General features: G+C 43.1%; 1 protein-coding gene across 2 annotated transcripts in view; it reads right to left on the minus strand.

Moving 5' to 3' along the window:
• Positions 1 to 11,357: 11,357 nt before the first annotated feature.
• Inip (INTS3 and NABP interacting protein) overlaps positions 11,358 to 19,592 on the minus strand; it is a 12,666-nt gene continuing 4,431 nt past the window's right edge. For both annotated transcript variants that reach the window (XM_021200613.2, XM_021200611.2), the window contains 3 exons: positions 15,265 to 15,367; positions 13,695 to 13,785; positions 11,358 to 11,948 (listed from right to left, as the gene is read on the minus strand). In XM_021200613.2, coding sequence (XP_021056272.1) covers positions 11,853 to 11,948; positions 13,695 to 13,785; positions 15,265 to 15,302 — 225 coding nt within the window. In that variant the 5' untranslated portion in view covers positions 15,303 to 15,367 and the 3' untranslated portion in view covers positions 11,358 to 11,852. The remainder of the gene's footprint in view (positions 11,949 to 13,694; positions 13,786 to 15,264; positions 15,368 to 19,592) is intronic.

Raw genomic sequence — 19,592 nt, forward strand, 5'->3', positions numbered from 1 at the left:
GAACAACAATATGAACTTACCAGTGCCTCCTGAGCTCCCAGACACTAAACCACCAACCAAAGAGTACATGTGGTAGGACTCATGGCTCCAGCTGCATATGTAGCAGAGGATGGCCTCGTTGATCATCAATGGGAGGAGAGGTCCTTGGTCTTGTGAAGGCTCTATGCCCCAGTGTAAGGGAATGCCAAGGCCAGGAAGCAGGAGTGGGTGGGTAGGTGAGCAGGGGGAGGGGGAGGGGTGGGAGAGGGAGTTTTCAGAGGGGAAACTGGGAAAGAGGATAACATTTGAAATGTAAATAAAGTAAACATCTAATAAATAATTGGGAAAAATAAAAAGATTTAAAAAAAAAAAAGAATTTGGCATCTTATTTAAGTCTCTGTTGCTATGGGAGAATTACAGCTGTAGTACATCAGGAAGGGGGATCAGGGCAGCAACCCAGAGGCCAGAACGGGAGCAGCGGCCATGGAGGGACACTACTTACTGGCTTGCTCATCATGGCTTGCTCAGCCTGCTTCTTCATAACACAGAGGATGATCAGCCCAGGGATGGTGTCATGCAGAGTGTGCAGGGCCCTCTCACATCCATCAAGAAAATGGAGCCGGGCGTGGCGGCACACGCCTTTAATCCCAGCACTCGGGAGGCAGAGGCAGGCAGATTTCTGAGTTCGAGGCCAGCCTGGTCTACAGAGTGAGTTGAACCAGGACAGCCAGGACTACACAGAGAAACCCTGTCTCGAAAAACCAAAAAACCAAAAAACAAAAAAAAAAAGAAAAAAAGAAAAGAAAATGGACCACAAGCTTGCCCAAAGGATGATCTGGTAGGAGCATGTTCTCAATTAGGTTTCTTCTTCCCAAATGACTCTGAGACTCTAGCTTGTTATTTTGACATAAAACCAGCCAGCAAATGTAATGGTGAAAAAGATAAAGGTCTTTTGTTGAGAGTTATTCATCCTTGCCGGGCAGTGGTGGTGCATGCCTTTAATCCCAGCACTTGGGAGGCAGAGGCAGGCGGATTTCTGAATTCAAGGCCAGCCTGGTCTACAGAGTGAGTAGAGGAATCTAAATACACAGGAAGAGAAGGTAACAGGAAGTGTCCTGGGGAAGTGTGAGGGCTACACAGAGAAACCCTGTCTCGAAAAAACAGACAAACAAACAAACAAACAAAGAAAATGTCCTACAAACATGTTTACAGGCAATATGGTGAGAACATTATCTCAATTAATGACTGATGTGGGTGGGTCCAGCCCATGGAGGGTGGTGCCACCCCAGGCAGGTGAGAGGTATTAAGAAAGCAGGTACCAAGCAGTAAGCAGCATCTTCCATGGCTTCTGCTTCAGTTCCAGTCTCATTTCCTGCACTAAGTTCCTGCCCCGACTTCCCTCAGTGATGGGATGTGAGGCGGGAGTTGTAAGATGAAATAAAGCCTTTCCTACCCAAGTTGCTTTTGGTCATGATGTTTTACCACAGCAACAGACACCTGAAAACTGTTTCTTTTTGTCTCTAAAATAATAAGGAAGAAAGAAGAAAAGAGAACAGAAGATAGTCGGGGCTGGAGAGGACTCAGTAGTGAGAAGACCTTGTAGCCTGTTCCCATGGGTGGCTCCCAAAAGTCCACCACTCCAGTTCCAGGGAACCTGGCTCTGCCAGCCTTTGAGGAGCCCCCCCCCCACAGGTACATCACCCCACCAGATGTACACATCATTTTTTAGGTTTAAACTACCTGGGGGAAAAGAGGACGTAGCTCACTGTTAGAATACTTGTCTCAAGTGCACCAGGGCTCATTCCTCAGTACCACAAATCAAAACAAAATTAAAAATACTTTTTTGTTTTGTTTTGGTTTGTTTTTTTTGAGACAGGGTTTCTCTGTATAGCCCTGGCTGTCCTGGAACTCACTCTGTAGACCAGGTTGGCCTTGAACTTGGAAATTTGCCTGCCTCTGTCTCCCAAGTGCTGGGATTAAAAGCGTGTGCCACCACTGCCTGGCAACACTTTTTTTTTTTTTTTTTTTTTGGTGTAAGTTCTGGACATTTTCTTAGGAAAATGTATATATGCATATTTTACATGCAAAAATCTGTTTGTTTGGTTTTTACAAAACCTCTCCCCCAGGACTGGGGTGGGGGATGGAACAGCTGATTGGGTACTTCCATAGCATGCCCAAAGACCTGGGTCTGATCCCTAGTACCGCATATACTAAGTACGTTGGTGCACACCTGTAATCCCAGCACTCAGATTGTGGAGTCAGAATGTCAAGATTATCCTCAGGTACATAACTATGTTAGAGGCCAGCCTGGAAAAGACAGGAGAATATGAGACCATGTCTCAAGAAAGGAAGGAAGGAAGGAAGGAAGGAAGGAAGGAAGGAAGGAAGGAAGGAAGGAAGGAAGGAAGGAAGGAAGGAAGGAGGGAAGGAAGGAGGGAAGGGACACTTGTACTAGATATATTTTCAAAGAGAGTTGCTTTATGAGACATCATCTAAAATACTTAATGAAGGATAGAATAATTGAAGGCACAGATGATAAACAAAGTAAGTAATTGTCAAAGCAAAGTGGTGTAGGTGTGTGAAATTCAGTATATGTCTCTATTCTGTATTTGCTTGACATTTTCCACAAGAACAGTTATAAGCAAACAAACACAGAAGACCAAAAGGCTGTACTAGAGATGGTCTGGCCTCCGAGGCGAGTAACTTCAGCTGAGACCTCGGACATGGGAACAGTGCTGTTAACAGCACGGATGAAAACTGAAGCAGTTTTAGCTGTATTGTGATGGAAACATCCAGTGGAGAGTCACTCCCGTGGACAGCCCTGTGTGTGCCCTCTAACACGGTTCCTTTAATGAAGATCTGTGGGTTACTCAGTAGCCCTCTAAGACAGATGTGCTGATGTGTGTTACATCTGTGCCAATGTTCCTTACAGATTGGCAAGCTATGCAAGAGGGTCAAGGAGAGCACATCATAGAGGCGGTGCTGTAGATAAGATGCCCTCTCTGAGAGCACAAGCCAGATGTGGGGTCCGGGTGCAGGCATGAGGGCCAGGGCTGTCTGCTGTCCACCATGCCCCTAACTGTTCCTCCCAGTGCCTGCAGCCTCCTCTGACCAGAATGTTTGGGCTTTTACCAGGTATGTGGCCCCATTTTACTTCCCCGGTACACTTCCTGCTTCCTCCTCCTCTTCCTGTGTATTTAGATTCCCTCTTCTCCTTCGTGGCATTCTCACTACTGTTTTTGCTGGGAAGACGCCAGGGACAGATGTGAGCGACATTAAACAAGAAGCATCTCAACAATAAACAAGATTCTTATATTTCTCAGGGGATCCCAAAGAAATAAACACGAGAAACATTTCCTGCTGGAGTATTTACAGTGTACTCGGGTGCTAAAATGCTCAGCATGCAATCAAAGAGGCAATTTAACATGTTTCTAACACACTTAGCTGCTGTAATCATCGTTAAGAGTTTGGCCAAATTTAAAGGACCCAGTCAATTTTTATGAGAGCATTAGATTCTCTAATGTAGCAATAACAAGTGTACTTTTGACAGTTAATAGAGACGCTGTGTTTGTGCTTTGTTACTGCTGTCTGTTCCTTGGCTAATAGCCCAGAATTGAAAGGATGCAATTTGACCTCTCTCAGGCAGGGAGGCGTGATCTTGCCTCTCCCATTGTATTGTATGTGCAGTCCTAGGCAGACCCGGATAATTCAGCTCCACATCACTTGGTTGCGCTCTTGTTTTTCTCAGTGCAGCTGCCAGCCAGCATGCAGTCCCCAGGACTCAGACTACATGCCACTTTCCAAGGTCACTTATTGTGCTATTTATTTGATGCCTTTTATTTACACTGATCTCGTTTTAACACTTGAATTTAGTGCCATGTCTGGTGGCACCTGCCTTTTATCTCAGCACTTGGGAAGTGGAAGTAGGCAGATCTCTGTGAGTTCAAGGCCATAAGTTCCAAGCCAGCCAGAGATATAAAGAGGGACCCTGTCTCGGATGGATGGGTGGATGGGTTGGTAGATGTATAAAATTTATATTAAAGTCAAAAGTAAATGCCTTAAACAAAAAGAAAAGCGTCATCTATGACTAATTTCAATTTGCCACTCAGGTCCAAATTCCAATTCTGCTTCTTCCTAGCTCTGGGATTCTAAGCAAGGTATTTGACCATCCTCTGCCTCAAATTCTGTTTTTAAAAATGTAAAGATTAATTTATATGTATTGCTGGTATGTATGTATGTATGTATGTATGTATGTACGTATTACAAGTTCCTAGTGCTGCTGACAGTAAGAAGAGCACATTAGATCCCTTAGAACTGGAGTTACAGACAGTTGTGATCTGCCCTGTGGGTCCTGGGTCCTCTATTAGAGCAGCGAGTGTTTTTAACCATTGAGCCATCTCTCCAGCTCCAAAACTCCTTTTTTTTTTTTTTTTTTTAATGCAGTTAACTGTCTAGATCTATATAAAAAACATGTAAAGTTCCCTGCCTTATAGATCCTGCTTAGCACCATAGCCACACTTTGGCGACAGCTTTATTTAGTCAACAGGAAGTGGCGCTATTTGAAAGGATTAGGAGGTGTGGCCTTGTTGGGGGAAGTGTGTCACTTGGGGTTGGGCATTGAGATTTCAAAAAAATCCATTCCAAGCCCAGAATCCCTCTCTTCCTGTGCCTGTGGATCCAGATGTGGTGCTCTTCCAGCATCACATCTGCCTGTGTGATGCCATGCTATCTTCCCACCAGAACAATAATGGACTAAACCTCTGAACCCTGAGCCAGCTCCAGGGAAATGGTTTCCTTGATCAGAGCTGCCAGGTCACGGTGTCTCTTCACAGCTGGAACACCGAGACGATGCTCTTCTGGCTCTTCGGCTGCATCTCTAGATTCTCTGTCAGGCATCTCATCCTCTGAAGTTCATTTACACGGTCAACCTTACGTGATTTGTTGGGGCAGTCTCACCCACTCCCACAGTGCTAGCACACAGAGTCCTAAATTATCTAAATACTTCTCAACTGCAGCTTTTATGTGGAGCCCAGAAAATTACTCAGGGCCTGTTTTCTTAGTTCCTCAAGGCTGGCTAAGGTACAAAATGCTAACATAGAGATCGACACATTCAGGCAGGAAGGCCTTGTGGCTGTAGGCCTTGCTTCTCTAGCAGAACGCGTAAGGTGTCTTCTGTCTTCCTGCGCGCAGAAAACCTGCTGCAGGGTGAGCTGGGAAGAAGATGTGTGCCATCGGATTTGGAGATGTTAGGTTTGGGGACAGGAAAGAGACTCATCTTTTCTTAAGAACAGAGGCATATGAATTTAGATCTCAGGGTGTACATTTATCTAGAATGAACCCAGGCTGGACTACAGAAGGATGCGGGGCAGTTAGATGAAAGCCAGCATTCTGAGGGAACTTGTGAAACTGTTTTCTGTCCCCAGGAGTCCCTCCTCTGCTACTCCTAAGCCACATGGTTTGCCCACCCCATGCTCTGGTGCTGTTCCATCTCCTGCAGATGCTCTGGCCATGCCCAGCACTTCTTTTTCTCACTGCCCTGGACTCTTCCACACGCCTCTGGCAGCTTTGGAAGCAAAAGATGTCAAGGATCTGGAGACTAGGTATCTGCAGGGTCCAACTGAAGTGGCTATGGACTGCTGGTGGCTCCACAATAGCAGCAGTGGTCACTGCTTAGGAAGAGGCAGTTAAAGCCCTTCCGTAATGTAAAGGACCACGCAGCACATACATGGTTTTTTTGTTTGTTTGTTTTTTGGTTTTTTCAAGACAGGGTTTCTCTGTATAGTCCTGGCTGTCCTGGAACTCACTTTGTAGACCAGGCTGGCCTCGAACATGGGGCTTTTTAAAGATATAGTTATGGTGGTCAAACTGAGTGTTCTGGGCATTCTACATCCCCATAGTGGCAATGGTGGTGAGAGTCTGAATTTACAGCTAGGGTATGGACTCATGATCTGTGATCTCTTGAGAAGTCCAACCTTGCCACCTCCAAAGAGAGAGGAGCACATATAAGAATGGGGGTGTACCCCATAGGAGGAACAACAATATGAACTAACCAGTAACCGCAGAGCTCCTTGGGACTAAACCACCAACCAAAGAAAACACCTGGTGGGACTTGTGGCTCTAGCTGCATATGTAGCAGAGGATGGCCTAGTCAGTCATCAGTGGGAGGAGAGGCCCTTGGTCCTGTGAAGGTTCTATGCCCCAGTATAGGGGAATGCCAGGACTGGGAATGGGAGTGGGTGGGTTGGGGAGCAGGGGAGAGGGAAGGGAATAGGAGATTTTCAGAGTGGAAACTAGGAAAGGGAGTAACATTTGAAATGTAAATAAAGAAAATATCTAATAAAAAAGAAAATGGAAAAAAAGAATGGGGGCGTAGGGCACCAGGGCAAACTTGTGTTGCATATGTGGATTGTTGCAACTGAACCAAAAGTTCCACATCACACAGTGGAGAAATAATCAGGAAAGGGTGTCATGGAAGGTCTGCAGGTACGTGGAGGCTGAGCTGCAAGGGAGGTAAGAATAAGCAAACAAGGGGCTGGAGAGATGGCTCAGCGGTTAAGAGCACTGCCTGTCCTTTCAAAGGTCCTGAGTTCAAATCCCAGCAACCACATGATGGCTTACAGCCATCTGTAATGACATCTGACGCCCTCTACTTGTATGTCTGAAGACAGCTACACTGTACTTACATATAAATAATAAGTAAATCTTTAAAAAAATAAGCAAACAATTTCTGTGGCTATAAAAGATAGCATACTAATGTAGGCTGAAGCAGCACTATGTGGTGAAAAACAAAACAAAACACTAGAGTTCTAAGATCCCACTGCCTACCCCACATGGTACATTAGCACTCTGAATGAAGATCTTTGTAAGACAAGTGACAAAAAACACCAGACCCCAACCTAAATACACCTTAGTGAGGACTCATCGCATCACAAATTGGACATTTTAGAAGGGAGGCTGGATTCTTGGGGTTATTGAACTAAGTCATGGCATGTGATTTTAGGGTGGTGCCTTCATTCCAAGGTTTGGTTCCACACCATGGCCACCTGGCTGTCAACAGCAATACTTCCCTTTATCCATCTGAAGAGCATCCCTTTTTGAAATTTTCTCAGATGAGAAAATATAACTTTTCTAAAACCCCAGCAGACTTTCCTGAGTCGCACCTGAACCAGTTCTGTGTTCCAGGAATGTGAGGACTGTATAAGGTGGGACTTACCCAACTGGTACTTTGCAATGGGGAATTACTCTGGTTTGTGTAGCATGTAAGGCCCATGTCTGCACACATGGCTGAGTCAGCTTCCATACAATGAAATGTGGCCAATAAAGATATGACTGTTAGGAAGGACGAAACAGGAAGAAGAGCTTGGTAAAAATTATAACACTCTGGTGGTATCTGGCCTTTTCTTTTAAAAGTTCTTTGAGACAAATCTAAACTAGAAACCAGAGAGGAGAGCTAAAAAGCAAGTTGGAAAAAGGGTCCAAAGTGAAATGGGGAAGACAGCAAGAGCCGCAGCTAGAGGGGAGGACTGTTCACGCTCTTCTGGTGTCTCCCAAGTTTACCTTTTCTAAGAGCAGATGAGGGCCAAATCTATTCATCTCTTTACCTGACATACATGCCCCCTAAATGTTCAGGCTCCCAGCTTATACCAAAGGGTATAAGACTCAGGTTCATTTTCTAAGGATCAGTGCTGGGGCGGAATCTCAAACTTCTTTATGTGTCATACATTCTCTGGATAACTATAGTCCCAGTCCACCTAAGAGTAATTTCTAAAATATCAGAATCAATTTTCCAGCTAAATCATACTTTGGTTGATCCATGATGGCTTCCGCATTCCTGACATCCTCCTGCCTCCATGGAGACATTACCTTTGCTTTAAATACTGTTTTTCCTGTCTGAACATGTTCCATCTTGTAAGTGAAGCTTAAATGCTGTTCTCTGACAGACTTCACCTGTCCCGCCACGCCCAGCTCCTCAGCTCTCTCACCAGACTCACCAGCACAAGGGTATCAGTTTCCACCCGACATGACCGGATGTAATCGTACGACAGTGTCCGCCCTCCATCCATGTTTATGGTCCATGTTCATTCTTTGTTACCAAAAAAAAAAAAGGGGGGGGGGGAGTCAGGGAGGAAAAAAATACCACTAAGGGCACGCACTGTGCAGCACTCCAATGCAGAGATGAGTAGGGAAAGCACTTCCTAACTGGTTGGCTTTAGCAGTTGCAACAGAACTTGTGTTCACTGGGGAGAATCTGCTGGTAGGGTTGAATCAAATTATCAATTGTGTTCATCTTCTGTTCTCTCAGAACTGTATCTTGCCAAAACCTTTGCCTAACTAGGCTTTGAGCTCATGAGGCTCTTTCCTGCCAAAGCAAAGAAATGAGATGATTTATCGCAATCGCTCACTGATCCCATGGTGGGAGGAATAAAACTACCATACCTGCCTCTAAACCTACTGAGCCATTTTGGCTTTATTCTGACACCATAAAAGTGCTATCATTTCAATTATTTGGTGGCTGTCAAAATTTATCTTCCATGTCGCATGTTAAATACAAAACATATACACAAACACCTTTTGGGAAGGTAGAGAGAAGGCTCAAATTGTAACACTACAAGCAATGTGGACCTAAATTCAACCTCTAGCACCCACATAAAAGCCTGGCATGTGCCTATAATCCCAGGACTGAAGAGGAGGAGGACCCCTGGGGCTTGCTGGCCAGGTGGTCTAGCAAAACCAGCGAGCTTCAGGTTCAGTGGGAGACTATGTAAAAGATAAGCCAGAGAGAAATTCTTATGTGGCAATCAAGGTTGGGTGTGTTCTTATATTCACTCCTTCAACAACAGTAGGTATAATTACCCAACATACCAGGGATTATTCTGGATGGGCACACTGATAAAGGACCAGAGGGAGAAAAACCAAACTGGTTGCCCTTGAAGATGTATAGAGTAGAATATACACTAAACACAGACATACAGTTACAGAACATATTTGAAACTAACGTGCCTATTAACATATGCAGTACACTGTTTTATTTTTCTATTTTTTTGTTTATTTAATGCTGATACAATGCATTAAGCCATCAAGCTGCCTTTTCAGCTCAAACAGGCTGAGACTTGTACTTTGAAAAATACTGGCCTAAATAAGTACAACAGTCAGTTGTGTACTGTTCCTGTTTCTTGTTTTCGAGACAGGGTTTCTCTGTGTAGCCCTGGCTGCCCTAGACCTCACTCTGTAGACCAGGCTGGCCTCAAACTCAGAGATCCGCCTGCCTCTGCCTCCCGAGTGCTGGGATTATATAGTGTGCACCACCACTGCCTGGTGCTGTTCCCATGTCACAGATGGCGTGGCATGCACTTCCCACCCATGACCCCAGAAATGGATTCACTCAGGGTTTCAACTGAGTCCAGCGCTATCTTTAACACTGCAGTTTCATCCCTGAAACTCATTCTTTTTCACACTTCTTTGGGGGTTGGAGGAGGGTTATGCTCTCACTCTGTAGCTCAGGCCGGCCTTGAATTCAGTGATTCTCCTGCCTTAGCTGAGTGCTAGGATTACATGTGCATGATCCACCACACTGGGCTTGGCTGGAAATGTGACCTTTGTCTGAGTGTCCCTTCAGTCCCTTGCCAGTTCTATCATCTACAGACTTCTAGCCCTAGTCAGATTGTAGTGTACTCCAAGATGCCTGTCTTGTGCCATAACTGCTTACTTTACGACAACTTGAATGCCAGAGTGGGATCCTCAACAATGTCACCTCCCATATGTAGGTCTCTGTGACCTTTTTGTCCTCAAACACAGCATATACCAGAGTAGGTATTAATAGGCACCCACAGAAAGGGGTATAAACCCAAAGCAGAGGACCACTGGAAAGTCCTCCTGGTTAGGGGGACTGGACTGTCAGCATGACAACACCTAGAACCACCAAAAGATGAGCCTCCGGGCATGCCTTAGGAAATTACTGATAGCATTAACTGAGGTAGACGCTCCACCCACTGCTGAGTGGCATCACTCCCTGGCTAGAATACTGGTTACATAAAGACAGCACAGTAGTATCCACTTGTTCTCTACATCTCAACTGTAGATGAGATGTGGCCAACTGCTTCTAGCTCCTGCTGCCTTGACCTTCCTGACCATGACGGACTGTGCCTCAAACTATGAATCTAGATCAGCCCTTTCTCCCTTAAGCTGTTCCCATCAGGGTATTTTATCTGACACAGGAAGGGAAAACAAGCACCTAGATTACAAAGTCACATAGTAGGCAAGGTTTCAACAGTGGAAAACCTATACACACCCTTTATCTTCCTAACATCAGTAGATAGATTTAGAACCATGTCAGTATGTCAAGGATCTCACTGAATAGAAACTTAGCGAAATTCAAGAAAAGGAAGACTACTAGGAGGTGCAGAGAGAAGCTAAATGGGCTTCTGAGGAGCAGGAGCAAGAGGGTCCCTGGGTCTGCAGCAGACACAGGGAGCAGCGTGGTGACTGGGATGGTTCCACCTGACTCTGGACAATCAGCAAGACTGCTTACTGCTGCTTCACGTACACTGAGCAGGACGGCGTATGTGGCTGGTGAAAACACCTATAGCAAACTATCAGAAGGGAGTAAAACTGACTATCGACCCAACTGAAAATGTTTACATTCCCCAACAGCAGAGAGGGTGGAGACGCAGCCAGTTACACAGGGTGACGGGGCTCAGTAAAACAACACATCCATAACTGTTAAAGCCCTAGGCTCAATCCTTGGGTACAGAAAATGACAGGATCCTTACAAAATAACTCCCTCAGAAAATAGAATTTTAATCATGACAATTTTTGTGTAAGGTATTATAGGACTCTCTAAGCAAGCCATACTTTTCACACTTTAATCAAATTCTAATTCTATAGGGCAAAGGGAGGGTAGTGGGAGGTACATATATAAATAAGCACCTCTGTTCTTGTTCAAGTTTGGCCCTGTTGAGCAACTTGTTTAACCTTATTTAAAATGATTTAAAAGGCCTTAATTTGCCTAATTTTAAGTTTTCAATTAGATAAAAAATAGAAAATAAAAGCACTCAGGCACACCACTTCTGTAGCAACATGAAGTGAGAGTACACATTCATTTACAGCTACCATATTACTTAAGCTGCTTTTCATAACAGTATTTAGTCACATCATTTATTTGCTACCACTGTAGCATTTATTTGAAAAAGATTTAAGATTAGTCTGACTTGGGGAGTTTTCTTTTAAAATTCAGAGCAGGAGAACTAGTTACCAGCTTAGAGCCTATGTCTAGAAAGCTTGTTTCTTAACACAAGCAACCACAAAGTACAAAGCCCGTTCTTTACTTTTTTAAAAAGCATCCTCGTCTCTTTAAAGTTATGACTATTAATGGCTCTTATGGGAGATTGTGGTTATTTTTGAGGCACAGTCTCATATACCTTAGACTGGTCTCAAAATCACTACCTAGGCAAGGATGGCCTTGAACTTCCAATCTCCTGCCTCTATTCCCCTAGTGCTGAGATCACAGGCATGGGCCGTCCGTCGTCAGAGCTTGTATGTGCAGTGATGGGGTCAAACCCAGGGCTTCCCACATGATAATTCAGTCCAACTTGTTGAAGGTGATGCAGATTTCATGAGACTAAGTGATTCTGAGTCCAAGGGAGAGTCCAATGGCAATACAAAGAAGTCCAATGTCTCGGCCAGCACAGTCAGGTCCTCGCCGCCGCCGCTCCCCAAGGTCTCAGCGCCCAGCTCCTCTTCTCTTTCCCTCACTTATTCCTTTCTTTAAAGAAACAAAAGCTAAGTTCTCCAAAGTTCTGAAAGTCAGTTTGTATAGAGCTGAGTGAGAACTTTGACATTTGATATTACAAGGTCCCTTATCACAGGCACTTTCTTCATTCAGGGTCAAGGCGAGGTAAAACAGGGAGAATAAGATTCCCAAATGCAGAGTCTTGAGTTATGAAGTAACCAGATGAATGTGCATGAGCATGCTGAGGAAGATAAAAACAAAATACAAAACAAAAACCAAAACCAATTAAGTTATTAAAAGTCACATGTTTTTTTTTTTTAACCAAGGCATTAAACTTCCTTATCCTTTCTGAATTCCTAAGATCTAGTTTGTTTACATGGACTGATAATAACACAATTAGGATTAACACAAGGTATCAGGCATGTGTTTAGCGCCTCTTCATCTGTCTCCGTGGAGCTCTTTGTTCTCTGGCATGGGGAGAAATGCAACAAAGGTCACCAGACAAAAAGCCTGGGAGAGAGGAGAGAGGGGCAGCCTGTGGAGAACAGAGGCACTGATGACTGAAGCCACCAATGTTGAGGCAGGGCTGGCTGCAAAGGAACTCATTGTAAAACTATCAGTAATTTACTCCTCGATTAAAAAAAAAAGAGGCCTCCTTAGAATAGGGAATAAAATACCCATGGAAGGAGTTACAGAGGCAAAGTTTGGAGCTAAGATGAAAGGATGGACCACCCAGAAACTACCCCACCTGGGGATCCATCCCATAATAAGCCACCAAACCCAGACACTATTGCACATGCCAGCAAGATTTTGCTGAAAGGACCCTGATATAGCTGTCTTGTGTGAAGCTAGGCCAGTGCCTGGCAAATACAGAAGTGGATGCCCACAGTCATCTATTGGATGGGACACAGGGCCCCCAATAGAGGAGCTAGAGAAAGTAGCCAAGGAGCTGAAGGCATCTGCAACCCTATAGGAGGAACAATATGAACTAACCAGTACCCCCCAGAGCTTGTGTCTCTAGCTGCATATGTAGCAGAAGATGGCCTAGTCGGACATCAATGGGAAGAGAGGCCCCTTGGTCTTGCAAACTTTATATGACCCAGTACAGGGGAATGCCAGGCCCAAAAGTGGGAGTGAGTGGGTAGGGGAGCAGAGTGGGGGGAGGGTATAGGGGACTTTCGGGATAGCATTTGAAATGTAAATAAAGAAAATATCTAATAAAAAATTGAAAAAAAAAAGGCCTCTCTTTTGTCATTTAAAGGAGAGATGATTTTTATAATGTTCTTTCTAATTCCAGGATTCTGCTTAAAAGCAAAGGCAATTTACACTATGCCTTTCAAATTTGTATTTTTTTTTAAGTTTTATGATCTAGGGTTTTGCTACATAGCCTAAGCTGGCCTGGAACTACAAGAAAGATCATCCCATGTCCACCCTTGAAGTACTGATATTACAGGAATTACACAGATAACCTATCAAAAAAAAAAAAAAAAAAAAGAAGGCGTTTCACGGAAGATATCTGTGAACCCCAGTTATCTAAGATGAACATACTACTAAACAATGACTTTGTTTCCAAGCTGAACCATCACTTACAGCCTAACAGTAAGAGCTCTGAAATATTTCCCATGTAAGCAGTGTAGACATTGAAAACATCCAAAGAGTAACCTAGGAAGACAATCACATAAAGTAATGCTGTGGAAAATTGAAAATATTTATGATGCTATTAAATTAGCCAGTTCAGTTTTCTAGATCATTCTGTCTATCCAAATTATTTTGTGAACAAGAAATCCCTTGACAAAGCAGAGCAGAGATTCAATCACGTTACATTAACACTGTAGAAGACACTTTCATTATTACTATAGTGGCCCTTCAATCCCTTCGGGCATGAGTGAACACTGGCAAACCACCGCAATTATATGTGGAGCAAGTTGATTGCTATTGCCCCACTGAGATACAATGAAGAGCCGGACGGTCAGCTCCCTTCGCTCACCTGCAAAGCTGCCTTCTGTTGGGCGGCGATGTGCTGCTGCTCAGCATGGTCCCGGAAGTCCTTATTAAGAGAGGGTCTGGAGAGGGAGATGCTAAAATGGAAATCTTGGTTACTTGGCTACCAAACACAGAGACACTCTCATGTTTTTTTAAAAACTAATTATATAAGGGGATTTATTAGATTGGCACATTTTTATTATAGTAAATTACTTTTTAAAATCGAGGTTCAGCTTACATATAAAATTGTACATATTTATGGTGTATTTTGATATCATTTACATTAAAATTATGAAATCAAACTGAATAACCAATCCATCATATGCCAATATTTTTTATTATGAGATAGATACAAGATCTCCATAATTTTCAGGTACACATAATTATTAACTAATCACAATGCTGTACAATAAATCTGAAGAAGTATCACCTGTTTTGTTTTGTTTTTTTTAATCTGTGGTACTAGAAATCATACCCAAGGCCTCAAGCTCACTAAGCAGACTGAACCACTGAACCAATCCCTAAGCCAGCATGGATTTACACTGAATCTTACCATTTTCATTATCAGTTCTCTTAGAAAGGTTTTTACTGTAATTTGCTTTGTGTCAGTCATGAGTGGAGATCAGTTCTTTGTATCACATGAGTCCTGGGGACAGAGCCCAGGCGTCAAGGCTTGGTGAAAGAGCCCGTCACCCACTGAGTCAGCGCTCAGGTTCTGTAGATTCTTTGTAGGGACACAAAGACATCTCTAAGCTGATTATAGTGGTGCACTCCTGTAATACCAGGATTTCAGGGATGGACACAAAATTCTAGACCAGCCGAGGCTACATAGCAAATTCATCTCATAAAACTTAATAAAAATTTTAAAAGACCTTCTAGAATAAAAGCATCCACTTTCCCATTATTTATATTAATTTATGAAGAAAGCCTATGTTATCTGTAGGGGAATTCAAATAATCTATGCTATAGGTTCCATAATTTACAGCCCCTCTAACTCAGTCTGTCATTATCCTTATTATGTTATTCTTTTGTTTTTGTTTTTTCGAGACAGGGTTTCTCTGTGTCGCCCTGGCTGTCCTGGAACTAGCTCTGTAGACCAGGATGGCCTCGAACTCCCAGAAATCCAGCCTCCCAGGTGCTGGGATTAAAGATGCGCACCACCACACCGGACTTTTTATAAAACTGTTTGTTAGCCAGCAGCATGATGCTCATCAACAGTAAAACATCATTGTCTGCTGATGATTAAACTTAGGAGAGCCATGTCCCACACAGGCATAACAAACTGAACTTTTAGAAGAACCTGGCAGTCGCTTATTCATGAGATTGTAAAGCAGCTACTAGATAGCTGGCTCTGTGCTAAGTACCGGGATCTACGGGTATGCAGAACAAATCTCAGACAACAGCAGCCGTGATGACATACAATGCCATGCTATAACAGGAATGAGCAGACGATGAACACAGGAGTTTGTGAGTAAGGGAAGCTCAGAGTGTAGACCTAATTCTGAGAGTTATGGGACCTCCAGAGAGCTGGAGGCACTGCTTTCCCTGTAAGGACGATTAAGAACGGCCAATACCTAGCTCCAGGGTGGCTTGTTGAAGATTGGTTCTGCATAAGTAATTTTCTTTTCTCTTTGTCCAGTTCAGCCAAAATTGCAACTCTATTTTTATTTTGAAAACCTAAAAAAGAAAAGGGATGGAGAATTAGAAACATTTTAGAGCGAGGCCATATAGAAACCAGAAAACAAAATTCCTATTCTCTAACACAGTCATACAGTCACTAGTGAGTTCTTTCTTCCTACTGGTCATTTCCCAGCAACTTTAATTAAGAGCATAAAACATTACCAGACTTGGTGGCACACACCTATAATCCCAGCTCTTGAGAGGTGGAGTTCAAAGCCAGCCTGGGCTATATTAGACCCTATCTCTTAAAACAAACAAACAAAAAACCAATAGGTCAGTAGGTAATATTTGCTAAATATGCACAAAACCCTGGATTCAGCCTCCAACACAGTTTAAAGCAGATGTGGTGATGCATACCTACACCTGTGAGACAGAGGCACAAAGATCAGAAGTTCACGGTTATCATCTTTTACTAAGCAGCCCATTCAAGGCCAGTCTGGGCTATATGACACCCTGACTTAAAAACAATATAAACCCAAAAGCCCAGTAATGGCAGCATATGTTCTCAGGAGGCCAAGGTAGGTGGATTGCTTTGAGTTTCAGGCCAACCAGTGCTAGTTCAATCCTAAAAAACAAAGCAAAACAGTGTGTGTGTGTTTGTGTGTGTGTGTGTGTGTGTGTGTGTGTGNAGAGAGAGAGAGAGAGAGAGAGAGAGAGAGAGAGAGAGAGAGAGAGTGTGTGTGTGTGTGTGTTAGGCTCATCAGTTAGGAGAATTAGCAGTTCTCCAGAGGACATGGGTTCAATTCTCAGCAATCGTGTGGCAGCTCACAACACTTGCTACAGTCCCAGGGCATCTGATGCCATCTTCTAGCCTCTGTAGGCACCAGACAGGCTTATGGTGCACAGACATACATATAAGCAAAACACCCATACATGTTTAAAACACACACACACACACACACACACACACACACACACACACACACACACACAATAAAAACAAATCCCCCAAAGAACATAGTAGATAAGCAAAATAAAAATGACTGAGGACTTTTAAGATTTATTTACTTACTTTGTGGTTGTGGGACTTAGGCCTTGGATATACTAGGCAAGCATTCTACCACTAACTATAATCCTAGCACCAAGATTCTAATCTAAATAATTTTGGTCACCAAGGTATGGGTTACAGCATTTATTTTGGACAAAATCTGGTAGATCAATATATTGCACAGCCAAATCTACAGGTGTGTAAACTGTTTTATGAAAAAAATTATTATGTACAGTCAGATCAAATTCTCAGCTTTCATTCAGAAATGATACATTTTTTTTTTTTTTTCGAGAAACAGCTAAAGAACTGCAAGTGACCAGGCCGGAAAGCAACCCTAAGAAGCGGAGTACAACTCATGGAATAGACACCTCCTTTTACCAAATAGCAGCTAAACTTTTAAGAATACAAATTAAAGCTGGGCAGTGGTGGCTCAAGCCTCTGATCCCAGCACTCAGGAGGCAGAAGCAGGCGGATCTAAGTTTAAGGCCAGCCTGCTCTACAGAGTGAGTTTAAGGATATCCAGGCTACACAGAGAAACCCTGTCTCAAAACAAATCAAAACAAATCCAAATTAAATACCAACATGTCCACAGTGAAGGACTCTAAACCCTCAGCTCTAGCATCTCTCTGCACACCTATCTCATGGTCTGCTAACAAGGGATGTGTGCTCCCACAGCAGCAACAGACCAAAATCAAAAGGAATATTCTCCCCCCATAGGCCACTCTCAAGCTTTATAATCCTGAGCATACTTGTTTGTATGTCCTTAGGTGTCTACAGCTGATGATGCCTAGCTAGAAAACAAAGCAGAGCAAAACAAAACTCACAAAGGATATTGAGGAGAGGAGACAATTAGAGATCTAGAGTGGACTATGGAATGAGAGTATTTTCAAGCAGAGAAGACCTAAGCATACTTAAATACCCATCTGATGAATTGTGAGAATTTTACACTAATTTAGAGAGAAGAACTAGTAGGTGGAAAACATCCCATAGAGGGAGAAACTGGTTAGGATGGCACAGGATATAAGACATTCATAGATACTGGCCTAACCAGACATAGCTGTAACTTGCAGTTCTGAATTTAACCAGGCACCAGTCATCTGGCTATGGCCAAAAGTTTGGGAAAATATATCTATGCTGTATCTACTTTAGCATTTTATCCTCTCCCAGTTTCTGTCTCTGCTCTTGTTATACCACCAAATTCTAGTAACAGCAGACTCCTTTTGAATAGCTGACTATGACAGTACATTCTGACCTTTCTAAAAAAATGGTTTTATGAGCCTTCCAGAGAACTTTTCATCCTAACTCTAAACCCCTTTCCTGATGGCATACTCCCTTAGGAAAATAGGGTATCAACATCAACTGTCATGTCACTGAAATGCCCTCCTCTTTCCCAGATAGTGAAAAGTGCCTCAGGCGGGCCAAGAATAGAATGTCCAGGTATGGCGAGCTTGTCCCAAGAACAGTGGAAACAGAACAGGCTAGCTCTGCATGTAACATGCATCCACACTGTTCTCCTCCAGTATCAGTCATTGCTTGGTCAGACAAGAGCAGAGCAAGCTAATGATGTCACTGAGTATGTAGAGTAACTTCCACGGTGAAGACACACTACAGAGCCGGGTATGATGACCCAACCCACACTTTGAGGGCACTCTAACTTCAGAGGTAGAAGCAGCAAGCTCAAGAGTTGAAGGCCATCGTCAGCTACATAGTAAGGTTTTGAGGCCAGCATGAACTACATCAGACCATTAAAAACAAAAACAAAAACAAAACAAACAAACAAACAAAAAACCCATGAAGTTGACCTTAAAAGACAAAAAAGCCAGTTTAGGCTAACCCAACTGTCAATTAAAATATTAAAAAGAGAACAGTCACTCAGGTGTGATAGCTCACACCAATAACCCCAGTCCAAGAGCTCAAACAGTAAAACTGCTAGGAATTCAAGGCCAACCCGGACTACTAGTAATAAATGAATTCTAAGCCACAATAAGCTAAAAATAGACTGGAAGAGAGAGAAAGACACGGAGAGGGAGAAAGACTAGAGGAGATTCCCAGAATTACAGCTTGAGTAACTGTTAGGTTACTCAACTATTTATTAGGCAACTAGTAGGCTTTTGAAATTCCCAGGTGCTTTTATTTATGGAGGCTCTACACTATATGACAACTAACATTTTAAAAATAAGTTCATATCCAGCACTGAATGTTTCTTCTTAGAAAGTTTTTGAAAGGATTTTTGCTTTGCCTTTGTAATTATTGCTTTATAAACATAATAACCCAGAATGCTTTCAGATAAAAGAAATATCAAGTCTATATGTTGTTCAAATGTAATGAAAATTTAAAGACTATAATAGTTGATACCTTGAGCTGGGTATAATAATAATACTGAAACCCCAGTACTTGAAGGCAGGGTCATGTTGTCACAACCTGGAGGCCACCCTGGTCTATACCTTCAATTTAAAGTCACCCAGCAAGGCATCTCAAACAAACAAGAAAAACTAACAGTCTGTTTATGTAATGACTTCTTTTGTCTTTTCTTTTTGTAGTAGTTGAAGACGATCTCTCATTTTTGATCTTCCTGCCTCCACCGCCCAAATGTTGAGAATACAATTAAAAGCCACCACATGTGAAAATCAAAGTTATCTTTTAAGTTTTAATTTACTAATCCATAAAACTTTGCCTCTAACCTGTAAGCCCCTTGCCCAAGGACAGATCATTCCTGAGATTTAACAAGCCACACACATACTTTTCTTAACTATTCTACCCAATGTGCTTAACAAATCTACCCAATGTGCTTAACGATCTTCTAGGCTCTCCCAATGCAATGAAGCCAATAATTAAGAAAGTACAATGGATATTTGGCCCTTGTACCAGAGACATTAATGAATTATAAGGCATATACTAACACTTATTTAAAAAAAAAAAAAATCATGTTTCTTCAGATGCAGAGACAGCCAAACATTAGAGAGAGCTTGGGGAACCACGAGAAAACCTACAAAATCAACTAACCTAGGCCCACAGAAACTCCTGCCAATCAGAGAGCATGCCTGGGACAAGCCTAGGCCTTCTGCACCTAACAGTTGTGCAGCCTGGTCTTCATGTGGGACTCCTAACAGGAAGAGGAGGAGCTGTCTCTGACTGTTGCCTGCCATTGGACCCTGCCCACTAACTGGGCTGCCATTGGACCCTGCCCACTAACTGGGCTGCCATTGGACCCTGCCCACTAACTGGGCTGCCATT

The sequence above is a fragment of the Mus pahari genome, chromosome 6 (genome assembly GCF_900095145.1).
Source record: "Mus pahari chromosome 6, PAHARI_EIJ_v1.1, whole genome shotgun sequence".
Lineage (NCBI taxonomy): Eukaryota > Metazoa > Chordata > Mammalia > Rodentia > Muridae > Mus > Mus pahari.